Below are 12,709 nucleotides of genomic sequence, written 5' to 3'. Positions count from 1 at the left end.
AAAGGTGCATTACTCAGGCTCTCTCCCCCTGCCTCTTTTACTTGCTAATCCCTTATATAGAATCTTTGATAGATTTATTCATGAGGATTCAGGATAGTACCAAGTCCTCAATATTACTCTAAAAGAAAATTATGCACTTTTCCTTAAAGGGAGCTTTCCCCTTTAAATGGGCCACATGGGAGTGAAGATTCAGCCATCAATGGTGAGCATTTTGCTGACTACTGGTGACTTTATTCCTGGATAATCAATGCCAGGCCACGTCTGGGCTTTGGCACTGAATATTCAATTTTGTCAGAGCTAAGTTGGTATTCAGTACTTAACCAGCCATGCGTTACTGCATAAAGAAAGGACTGACTTTCATGTGGTCACTCTGGCCAGTCAAGTGCCGATTCTGTCCACGGAACGCCCCCCCAAATATCAGGTTTTCACTTAGGCACTAACTGCTATTCTTTATTTAGATATATATCCCATTCTCCCCAAAGAGCTCAGAATGGGTTACAGTTTACATTCACAGTGTTACAATAAAGAGACTACGTACTTCCCCTAGTAAGCTCTTTTCTAATAGATAGGCGAGACATTCTAGGCCAGAGGTCTCAAACTCGTGGCCTGCCGGGTATTATATTGAGGCCCTCGGTATGTTTATCATAATCACAATAATACTAATTGTAACACCATTTTTTTCCATTCATTTTTCATATACAATACTCCCCTAATATTCACAGGTGTTCCATTCCAGGAACCCCCATGAATAACGAAAAACTGCAAATACGGTTTTTCGCCTGGGGAGGCAGGAGAGGGCAGCTGGAGCGCCGGCAAGTGAAGTAAATCACTCACAGTATGCTCTAACCGCCTCTTCCTGTACCTCTGGCTCTGTAGGAGCAAAAGTACAAAAACTTTAGAATATTAGAAACATAGAAGATGACGGCAGAAAAGGGCTACAGCCCATCAAGTCTGCCCACTCTGTTTACCCACCCTCTGTCTATGCCCTAATGACCCAATTTCCTTATCTTGACCCTCGTAGGGATCCCACATGGGTATCCCATTTATTCTGAAAGTCTGGCACGCTGTCTGCCTGATCACCTGCACTGGAAGCTTGTTCCAATGATCAACCACTCTGTCTGTGAAGAAATACTTTCTGGTGTCGCCATGAAATTTTCCGCCCCCGAGTTTGAGCGGGTGCCCTCTTCGCCCCTTTCTCTCCGAGCACACTTCCCGGACCCTTGTCCAAGCTCTTGTAACCTCACGTTTAGATTACTGCAATCTACTCCTAATTGGTATCCCGCAGTGTCGCCTCTCCCCCTTGCAATCTGTGCAAAACTCTGCTGCACGACTCATCGTCTACCAATCTTGCTACGCTCATGTCACCCCTCTCTTTAAGTCACTTAATTGGCTCCCTATCTGCCATCGCATACAGTTCAAGATCTTATTGCTGACCTACAAGTGTGTTCATTCTGCTGCCCCTCAATATCTCTCCTCACTTCTCTCTCCTTATACACCTCCCAGAGAACTCCGTTCCTCAGTTAAGCCATTCTTAGCGTTATCCTTTTCCCTCCACTGCCAATTTCAGACTTCGTTCATTTCATCCAGCTGCCCCCTATGCCTGGAATAAATTACCCGAGTTTGTCCATCAAGCCCCTTCCCTTGTTTAAAAGCAGACTGAAAATCCACCTTTTTGATATAGCTTTCAATCCTTAACCCTACTCCTCTGCCCTCTAACCCAGCCTGCTGATTAACCGTTCCCCTTAACTGTAACTATGACATCCTGTTTGTCTGTCTTGCCTGTTTAAATTGTAAGCTCTTTTGAGCAGGGACTGTTTTCTTATTCTTTGTGACTCTATGCAGCGCTGCATATGTCTGGTAGCGCTATAAAAATAATTAGTAGTAGTAGTAATAATATACCAAACTCTCCAATAATTACACTGTATGCTGTCTACTTTTATCTCATCTTTATTGGAGAGGATATGATCAAGTGGCTCTTATTTGCATATGTGGTGAAGCTATCAGATGGTATATAGTTTCTGGAAACTAATCTCTTATTTGTTTCAAGAATGTATAACGCTTGTCTCTCTCACTTGATCCTACAATTTACCTTCAATAAAACATAGGTGAGTTAAGTTAGCCCTCTATTGATTAGTGGTAGCTAGGCTGGAAGCAGCTTTTAAATGAAAAAAACAATTGTCTTTTAAACAAAACTTAATTTTTGAATAGATTGAGCCATATTCAGTGTGTGGAAGAAATAATAGCATTTAAACTACATCGACATGAACAAATTTAGAAAGATCTGGATGCCTTGGCTGTATGGTGAAAAGAAAAAAAGGTTAGTTCAGCCTTACTTAAGCAGACGCAAGGAACATAAAGGAGATAAGGTGATGGGGATGTAAGAATTTAGAATCAAAGATGAATTTTATTCAATCCAGCATGTAGTAGTATAAACAAAATCTGACAGCTGTGTTTCGGCATGAAATTGCTTGCATCAGATAATAATAATAATAATAACTTTATTCTTCTATACTGCCACAATCGTGCGACTTCTAGGCGGTTCACATCGAAGAGAGCTGGACAAACAGCGAGTTACAATATGCAGATAGACAGTGAAATTACAGTATACAGAATCTTAAAAATGCAGCTAATTACAATATATAGTTTGTTTAGAATTTCAGAGGGGCCCTTTTAGAAAAAGTAGCGAATTACAGAATACAATTTGTTAAGAATTTTCAGAGGGAAAAAAGAATTGGAAGTGGTGTTTGGAGTAGTTAATGTTTAGGTGATATGTCTGTTGAATAAGACAGTTTTTATGACTTTTCTAAATGCGACGTAGGTCAGTCTAGCTCCATTAATGTAGTTGTCTAGCCAGTGTTGTTTGTTTGCTTGGTACATAAAAGTTCTATCCAGAAAGGTTTTGTATTTAATGCCGGTAATGCTTGGATATGCAAATAGTTCTGGTTTGTCTTATGGGACTGTATAATATGAAGTGAGATAGCAAATATGTAAGAGCTAGACCCCAGACTAGCTTGAAGCATATGCACGAGAAATTGATTATTATTCGTGCCTCGACTGGCAGCCAGTGCAGTAGTCTGTAGTAGGGGCTGACGTGGTCGTTTTTTTTCAATCCAAATATCAAGCGGATCGCTGTGTTCTGGACAATTCTAAGTTTCCTCAGTTTTTTTGGGTATACCCATATAAATGATATTGCAACAATCCAGTGTAGAAAGTACTAGTGATTGCAGTAGTAATCTAAATGATAATGGGTCAAAGTATTTTTTGATGGTCTTTAATTTCCATAATGTCAGGAAACACTTTTTTACCTTTAAATTCATGTGTTCAACCATTGTCAAATGTGACTCCCAATATTTTTATTGTTTTAGTATCGGATAGTCGTGATCTTTTATATGTAATGTTGTTTTGGTAATTTTGTCCGTTGGGCTTGCGAGGAAGACTTTTGTTTTTTCTGTGTTTAGTTTCAGTTTGAAGTTGATTGTCCAGTGTTCTATTTCGGTCGTTACATGAGAAATGTATTCTGAGGTCTCGTTTGTTATGCTGTTCACTGGGATTAAAATGAAAATGTCATCTGCATATATGTAACAGTTTAAGTTTAGCTTTTGCAGTAAGTGTCCTAGGGATGAGATGTAAATGTTGAATAAACTAAACTAAACTAAACCTTAGGTTTGTATACCGCACCATCTCCGCGTGCGCAGAGCTCGGCACGGTTTACAGAGTTTGAATGGAAAGGAACTACAAAGACGGATATAGGAGAGGGACTGAGGAGATAGAGGGGGACAGGATACTAAAGCACGGGAGGTGATTAGATTTTAGAAAAGAGCCAAGTTTTCAAGTGTTTGCGGAAGGATTGGAAGGAGCTAGAATTTCTGAGCAGGGATGAAAGATTGTTCCAGAGTTCTATGGTTCTAAAGGGGAGGGATGTTCCAAGTTTTCCTGCGCGGGATATACCTTTTATAGAAGGGAAAGATAGTTTCAGTTTTTGGGAGGGAGAACGCCATGTAGAATCTTGAAGGCTATGCAGGCACATTTATAGAGGACTCTGGAGTATACTGGGAGCCAATGAAGCTTGAAGAGGAGTGGGGAAACGTGGTCGAACTTGCCTTTTGCGAAAATAAGCTTGGCTGCGGCGTTCTGAATTAGTTGAAGTCTATGGAGGTTTTTCTTAGTTAGGCTTATATAGATGGAGTTGCAGTAGTCCAGTCTAGAGAGGATGGTGGATTGGACGAGGATGACGAAATGAGAATGATGAAAGCAGGATCTTACTTTCCTCAACATATGGAGGCTAAAGAAGCATTTTTTTACCAGGGAGTTGAGGTGATCGTTGAAGGAGAGAGAAGAATCTAAGATGATGCCTAGGACTTTGCTTGAAAACTCAAGCTGCAGAGTGGGGCCGGAGGGTAGAGGGATGGAGGTGGGTAAATGGTCTGAGATTGGGCCGAGCCAAAGTAGTTTGGTTTTGGACTCGTTCAGTTTCATTTGTACGGATTGGGCCCAGGATTGGAGGTTCGTAATACATGTGGAGATGTTCTCAGCGAGGTTAGAGAGGTTCGAGTCGGTTTCGAGGAGGATGAGGATGTCATCAGCGTAGGAGTAGAGAGTTTCTAGGGGGGATAAATGAAGGAGTTTCAGAGAGGACATGTAGATGTTGAAAAGGATAGGGGAGAGGGGTGAGCCTTGCGGGACTCCACATTTTGGCTTCCAGGCGGGGGATGAGGTACCGTTTGTGTTAACGGTGTAGGAGCGGGAGCGTAGGAATTTCGAGAACCAATCCAGGACTGTGGAGCTTATGCCTATTTCGGAGAGTTGGAAGATTAGGATGTCGTGGTGAACGACATCGAAGGCTGCGGAGAGGTCGAATTGAAGAAGAACAGCAAATTTGTTGCGAGAATGGAGTTGTTGCACCTTAGAGATTAGTGAGGCCAAGAGGGATTCTGTGCTGAAGTTGGGTCTGAAGCCGAATTGGTGGGGTAGGAGGATAGAGAATCGTTCTAGGTAGGATGAGAGTTGGGTGGATATGATGGATTCTAGTAGTTTGGTTAGGAGAGGGATATTTGCTATGGGACGGTAATTTGATGGAATGGAGGGATCGAGATCGGCCTTTTTCAGTAGAGGGGACAGTGAAATGTGTCCCATGTCGGGGGAGAAAAGGCCTGATGCTAGGGCAGAGTTTATAAGTTCGGTGAGGGAAGTGATGGCCTGTGTAGGGATATTCTCGTATAGGTAGGAGGGGAAAGGATCCAAAATGCACTTGCAAGTTTTTAATTTGAGGCAGAGTTTGGAGACTTGCGGTTCAGAGACAGGCTCGAAGGCGGTCCAGGATCTGTCGGCAGGAATGGATACAGGTAAGGTAGAGTTGGGAACAATAGAGGTCAGGGGATTGTAGGAGACTGTGGGGGGGAAGGAGCGTCTTAGGGTGGAAATCTTTTCATTAAAGAAATTTGCAAGGGCCTCGGCTGATAGAGATGGTGGAAGCAACGACGGGTCTTTTTTTGTAGTTAGGGAGCGCCAGATGTTGAACAGTGCACTGATCTGGTTGTTGGATCTGGAGATCTTGTCTCCAAAGAAGTTTTTCCTGGCTTTTTTTAATGTTGAATTGTAAAATTTAATGTTAGCCCTCCAGGTCTGTCTATCGGAGGGGGATTTGGATTTTTTCCATTTGCGCTCCAAAGCGCGACACTTCTGTTTTAATTCTCTGTGAAGAGGTAGGTACCAGGGGGCCTTTCGGGGGTAAAAGATGGTTTTGGTGGTTAGTGGAGCAAGGGAGTGGTAGGTGGACTCGGAGAGGGCAGTCCAGTTGTGCCAATGTGATTCGGGGTCTATAGGTCTAGGGTTAGAGGAGAGTTTGTTGAGAAATTTGGGCCAGAATAGGTTGCTCGAGGTTTTTTTGCGGAAGGTTATGGAATGGGAGGAGTGGGGTGGGGAGTCAAGGTGTGACATGAAGACGGGGAGACAGGTAGTCCCTAAGAAGTGGTCTGACCAGGGGACTTGTTCCCAGCGAGTGTCGTCGGTTGAGGTTTTGAATGTGGTAAGATCGATGAAGGTGGTGAAGTCTAGAGTATGCCCTTTTTCGTGGGTTGGGGATGGGGTGGGTGAGGGAAAGCCAAGAGAGGTAAGGAAGTTGTTGAATTCGGATGTATCATTGTTGTTTGTGTCGTCGAGGTGGAGATTGATATCACCAACAATCAGAAGTCTTTGGAATTTAAGGAAGGCATTTGTTATGGTCTCATAGACGAGATTTGAAGATTTTGCCCAAGGGGTGGGTGGCCGGTATAGTAATAGGATGCCCAATGGGTGGGTGCGGAGTTCGTCATTGACTGAAGCGAGCAAATATTCTAGAGAAGGATGGGTGCCCGTCTCGAGGAGCTGGACGTCGAAGAAAGATTTGTAGAGGAGTGCCAGGCCGCCTCCTTTTCGATTGGGTCTGGGGGAAAAGAGGCCTTGGTAACCGTGGGGGAGGAGTTCGTTTTGCGTGAATAGGTCGTCTTTGGCGATCCATGATTCTGTGATGCACAGGAATCCAGGGTCGAGCTCGTCTAGAAGGTCTTTCAAGATTTGGGTCTTGTTGCACGCGGATCTGGCGTTGCAATAAAGTGTGGGGACTGGGGTGAGAGAGTCTGGGGCAGTGTTGGGAGGATTGGCAGGGGGTAGGGGCTTTAGGGAGTCTTGGTTGACTTTTCGGGGGTTTTTCTTGGGAGGGGGAATTCTGGTGCGTATCAATGTGGGGATTCTGAGTCCGGGGCAGATGGTATTGGAGTTAGCGGGGTCGAGAAGGTTGGGGGAGGGAGGTTTCAGACAGAGGGAAGGGTAGAGAGGTGAGCAGAGTAGGAGGAGAAGGATCCAGAAGGATGGATTCATGGTGGGGTGGTTGGTGTGTGAGAGTCTGCAGCAAGGGGGAGTAGATAATGTAGGTGATAATGGTGAACCCTGTGGTACTCCCGAGGGGTTTCTCCAGGAGTTTGAGTATGTCCTATCACTAACCACATGGTAAGATCTCTTTGTTAGGAAACCCTGTATCCAGTTTCTTACTCTTCCCGTAAGTCCTGTTGCATCTAGGCAGCGTAGCATTATTTCGTGATCAACAAGATCAAAAGCACTGCTGAAGTCTAGTTGTAAAATCAGAACACTTGTTCCTTTGCTGAATAAGCCATATAGGTGATTAAGAATCGAGGCTAGGACTGTCTCAGTGCTAAAACCTTTTCTGAATCCTGATTGGTATTCATTGAGTATGCTGAATTTGTCTAGATAGTTCACAAGCTCCAAGTTAACCAATCCTTCAAGAAGCTTGGTAAATAAGGGGATGCTTGCAATGGGTCTGTAGTTGGTTTTCAGGGCAAGTGAGTTTTTTTGATCTTTAGGGATGGGTGTGATCAGTATATGTCCCATTTCCTCATGAAATGTTCCTTCTGTGAGAGTGGTTGTAACCCAATTAAACAGATCCTTTTTGAAATCTAGTGTGGCTGTTTTCAAGGTCTTGGAAGGACATACGTCCAGTAGGCAGTTTGATTTTGTATATTTATTGAATAGGGTTAGAAATTGGTGCCAGTCTGGAGGTTCAAAATGGTTCCAGAGCATGTCTTCTCTGGGTTCCTTTTCGTGGGGTTCGAGTTGGAATTCAAAGTTCAGTGAGGGTGGAGGTATGGTTGTTCTTACGTCTAAGATTTTGTTGTTGAAGAAAGTGGCAAGGGTTTCTGCCGAGGGTATAGATTCATTTTCCCGTAGTAGGATTTGAGTAGTGTCTTTTAGTCTGTTTATCAACTTGAACAGTTCTTTGCTATTTGTTTTGGGTATCCCTATTTTTCTGTGCGTAGTGTTTTGTTCGTTTTTCTCTAATCAGATTTTTGTAGTTTTTCATTTTTTGTTTCCAGTGTATTTTGTCTTCCTCTGTTTGTTTTTTGCCAGATTCTTTCTAGTTTTCTCAGTTCCTGTTTTAGAGTTAGTAATTCAGAGTCGAACCATTCATTTAGTTCCCTTTCTTTCTTTTTGTATGTTTGGAATGGTGCTATTTGGTCTAGCACTTCTTTGCTAAACTTTGTCCATCTAGTTGGGATGTCCTGTATTTCCTCAGTTTTGGGTTGTAGTTCATAATGGGCCCAGAATTCTGTTGGATTTATAGTTCCTCTTCTGATGATTGTGGTTGGTTTTGGGTTTTTTCTTTTTTGTTTTTGTTGGGGTGATTTTTTTTTGCCAATATATAATCAAATTTATATATGTAGTGATCTGACCAGATGCATTTTTCCCAGGCCCCTGTGCTATGATGGATCTTTGGGTTAGGGATTTCTTTTTGCGAAAAGATAACTATGTCTAGTTGGTGGCCTTTTTCATGCGCTTTCTCTGGTTTTGGTATTATGAAACCAAGAGTTTTTAAGAAAGTGTCAATTTCTATCACGTCTGGTTTTTCCACTTTTTCTAGGTGAACATTTACGTCTCCCAGTAGCAGATTGTACGTTCCTTTCAGGGTGTTAGTAGTGAGGTATTCAAAGAACTCTTCTCTAGTGCTAGTCCACTTTTTGGGGGGAATGTAAAAAAGTGTCACAGTTAATGCCTCTTCCAGTTGGGTGTTGGTGACCTTGCAAGTTAATAATTCTAGGTCTTTTGTGGTTTTTGAGTCCATTTTGCTATAATCAAAGGATTATTTTAAAATTATTGCTATACCACCCCCTTTTTTCCAGTTTCTTGATAGCGGTATTATTTTATAACCTTGGGGTAACATTTCTTTCATAATCGTATCGGTGTCTGATACCATCCATGTTTCAGTCAAAAATAGGAAGTCAGGGCTTGTTTGCGCCAGCCAATTGTGCAGTATTTGAGCTTTGTTTCTTACTGAAAGGGTATTCAGGTAATATCCCTTTAGATTATCATACTTGTTTGGGGTGGGTGTTCTAAAGCATTCTATTTTTTTCAATTTTTTTCCTTGATCTTGTTTTTATGGCGTTTGAATGAATTTCGAGCTCTATTAACCACAGGTATTTGTAATGGGCCTAGATTTGAATAATCATAAAGGAATTGATGTGGGCCAGTGTGTTTGCTCATCTTAGTTGGTCTGTGCCAGGAGAAATGAATAGAATTGGATTGGGGGGGGTTTTTCATCGTTACACCAGCTTCTATAACATTTTAAATAAAGTATCCTCATTATCAGTAGATATTTGTTGAAAGTTGCCATTTTTGCCTACTGTTTAAACTGCTTGGAAGAAGAGGAGTAGACTATCGGTTAATAGACACTGGAAGGTGATGCCAGGAAATTCGACCATGTAACTCCATTTTTCATTGACGCTCATTGGCTCCCTATTACCCATCGTATACAGTTTAAGGTTTTACTACTTATATTTAAAACCTTGATATTCAATGAACCTCAGTGCATATCAAAAATGCTAATTCCCCATAGTTCCATACGTGCACTTAGATCATCTTCCCAAAATCTATTAGTTGTTCCCTCTTTAAAAATAATAGGTACACGAAGATCAGACATGTTCTCCGTAGTTGGTCCCCAATGGTGGAACTCATTGCCCCAATACATAAAAATTGAAAAAGACATATCCTCCTTTAAAAAATCCCTTAAAACATTTCTTTTTAAAGATGCTTTTAATATCTAAATTTTTTCTTTATTTTACGAATTTCGCTTTTAAGAACCTCCATGTTCCTTGATGATTTTTCCCTTAACTGTTTTTCTTAATATAACAGATGTAACTTTTACCCTTCTTCCCTTCCAATTGTTATCTGTCTCGTCTGATTTCTAATGTTTACGTATATTGTATGTATTTTAAATTTATTTTATCATTATGTACATCGCTTTGTATAAAGATATAGCGATTCATCAAATATTTAATAAACCTTGAACCTTGAAACCTTGAAGGTGCAATACGATAATATTAACTATATCAGGAGATATATAATTCAATAATATCAGCTATAACCGGTGCAATACAGTAATATCAGCTATAACAGGTTATTATACTTATCATGATATTTTGGAGTCAATCGTGTTCATCGCTTCACTGGTCGTCACTTCACAAAGGCGCGCACTAAGGTGCATGCGCCTTTGCTGTGCGCCTTCGCCGGCGTGCCAAACGGCTGAGCGCCGTTCTCTTTTAAGAAGAAACCCCTGCTGGTTTTGGGGGAGGAGCGGGTCGGCACGCGCGCCCCTGCAGGACTCGGGCTCCTGCCTTCTTCTCCTCTGCCTGCCCGCTGGTCCTGGTGCGGGAAAAAACAGGCAGGTCCCATTGGCGCCGCTCTCTTTTAAGAAGAAAGCCCCGCTGGTTTTGGGGGAGGGGCGGGTCGGCAAGCGCGCCCCTGCAGGACTCGGGCTCCTGCCTTCTTTTCCTCTGCCTACCCACTGGTCTTGGTGCGGGAATACAAATACAACTTACAGGAAGCATTCACAGTTTCTCCCAACTGATCCTTTTTGGAACCACCAACCTGGGAATTATCTCAGTTTTGCAGTGTGAGCGCCTTCCAGTTTATCTACCTCTCCTTCCTATACTATAACAAAATGTAGTTCCTTTTCTTTATTTCCCTTCTCTGTTTTACAATATTTTGACATTGTAAACTGCTCTGAAAGTCTCTCTCATGGACAGTATATCAAACTTACTCAAAAAATCACCCAAAGTGGTTCAAAGGATACTACCTATTCAATATGTGCAAACACACCACTTCGTAGGAACAGTGCCTCCACTAGCATTACTTGTTCTATATAGGAAATAGACTCGGGAAAAGGCCTCAGAATCGGAGCCTATGCACAGTCTTGATCATAGACTGAGAGTGTCAGCGTAGTTTTTTTAGCTCCTTAGCTCATGTCATTGGCCAAAATACCCAAGAATATGTTGTAAATGTTTTAAATCTTTTTAAATAATTTTTATAAATATTTTTAATACTTTTAAATCATTTTCAATAAATATTTTAAATACTTTAGTCTTAAATAAGTAGATGCAACTATTCCTCAGTAATGAAAAACACCAGCAACTGAGCACTTATCTCGGTCTTATGTACTTCAGTGTTGCCTCAGCTTCAAGTGTTACATTGTTTGCTGTTAAATTGTTGCCACAGCCGTTTCGTGGATACAGTATTTCACTCCACTGCTTCAGGGCCAACGGCAACAGCAATAAGCATTGTTCAGGCTGCCAGACGTTTTTCCTGAACAATGCTTATTGCTGTTGCCATTGGCCCTGAAGCAGTGGAGTGAAATACTGTATCCACGAAACGGCAGTGGCAACAATTTAACAGCAAACAATGTAACACTTGAAGCTGAGGCAACACTGAAGTACATAAGACCGAGATAAGTGCTCAGTTGCTGGTGTTTTTCATTACTGAGGAATAGTTGCATCTACTTATTTAAGACTAAAGTATTTAAAATATTTATTGAAAATGATTTAAAAGTATTAAAAATATTTATAAAAATTATTTAAAAAGATTTAAAATATTTAAAACATTTGCAACATATTCTTGGGTTTTTTGGCCAATGACGTGAGCTAAGGAGCTAAAAAAACTACGCTGACACTCAGTCTATGATCAAGACTGTGCGTAGGCTCCGATTCTGAGGCCTTTTCCCGAGTCTATTTCCTATATAGAACAAGTAATGCTAGTGGAGGCACTGTTCCTACGAAGTGGTGTGTTTGCACATACAGTATATCAAACTGCAATTAACTTGAAGTTTTCCATACTCGAGACCTTCAGACTAACCAAGTCATATCTACTTAGCTACTGATTAAAACTACCTTAAAATAACTCAAGTTATTGAGAGAAAATTAAATTGGGTAAAACATGCTCCTTCTTGAGCTGAATCCAACAGACAACAGGTTTGCAAAGCTGCTTAATGCTCTAATGATCTATTGATGCCAGAGAGCACATCTTCATTTCTGCATTCTGTTCTCCCTGTGCAACTGAGCTAATCCTGGAAATGTGATCTCAGACCATGAACTGATAATGTGAAGTTACACATTGGTAATCAGAAGTGTAAACTTTTGAAAAGGATATTTTTTTAAAGAGACAGGTTGGAGATTTTGTGGGGAGTGAGATGGAAGAAACAAATATTGGAGGTAAGGCCTTCTCACCTGTAACCAGGGTCCGTGGGCTGCGTAAGGATGTTCTTCTGTTGCAAAAGCTCCTTCTACTCCTGTAGACACAAATGTGATTGCTGTGTCACCTGTAATACTCTTATATGTAAAGTGCCGTCCATGTAGCAGCCTACCCCTGGAAAGAGAGAGGGAGAGAAAAGATTATGAAACAGCAAAGCATAAGAAGAGATAACAAGAGATAAGTCTGTGAACTAATATGTCCCACTGCTCTTAAAAGCTTGAGAAAGATAGAGTTTGATGGGTTTGTGGCCTTCCTTCTTGGAGGAAGAAAACAAAAAAGAAAGGCACAACATTTAATGTCAGAGCTTTGTAGCTGCTCCTTCTGTTGATCTAGCTATGTTTAAAATTTCCTAATCAGGTTTTTTAAAAAAATATTTGAATTGATTTCTTACATGTCCTTTCAATGAACACAAAGTCAAGCACTTCTAAAATAAGTTGAGATGGTGTGGTGGATGTGTTAGTCCATTCTTCAAGGTAATAATTCCTGCGGAGTCCCACAAGGCTCCCCCCTATCCCCCTCCCTTTTCAACATTTACTTGGCCCCTCTGGCACTGACACTAGCCGACCTAAACCTTAAATCTTTCATATACGCTGATGACATCACCATTATCATTCCCCTAACTTCATTCACACAACAGACG

At 41.5% G+C, this 12,709-nt stretch overlaps 1 protein-coding gene across 5 annotated transcripts in view; it reads right to left on the bottom strand.

Moving 5' to 3' along the window:
* SUFU (SUFU negative regulator of hedgehog signaling) overlaps positions 1 to 12,709 on the bottom strand; it is a 244,438-nt gene that overhangs the window by 56,083 nt on the left and 175,646 nt on the right. For all 5 annotated transcript variants that reach the window (XR_004539049.1, XM_033940100.1, XM_033940101.1 and 2 more), the window contains exon 10: positions 12,045 to 12,183. Coding sequence is in view for 4 of the 5 variants with exons in the window: in XM_033940100.1 (XP_033795991.1) it covers positions 12,045 to 12,183 (139 nt within the window). In the remaining variant the exon portion in view is untranslated. The remainder of the gene's footprint in view (positions 1 to 12,044; positions 12,184 to 12,709) is intronic.

This window comes from Geotrypetes seraphini, chromosome 4, assembly GCF_902459505.1.
Source record: "Geotrypetes seraphini chromosome 4, aGeoSer1.1, whole genome shotgun sequence".
Taxonomy (NCBI): Eukaryota; Metazoa; Chordata; class Amphibia; order Gymnophiona; family Dermophiidae; genus Geotrypetes; species Geotrypetes seraphini.
The sequence above is the reverse complement of the archived record's forward strand: the minus strand, read 5'-3'. Positions and strand labels throughout refer to the sequence as shown.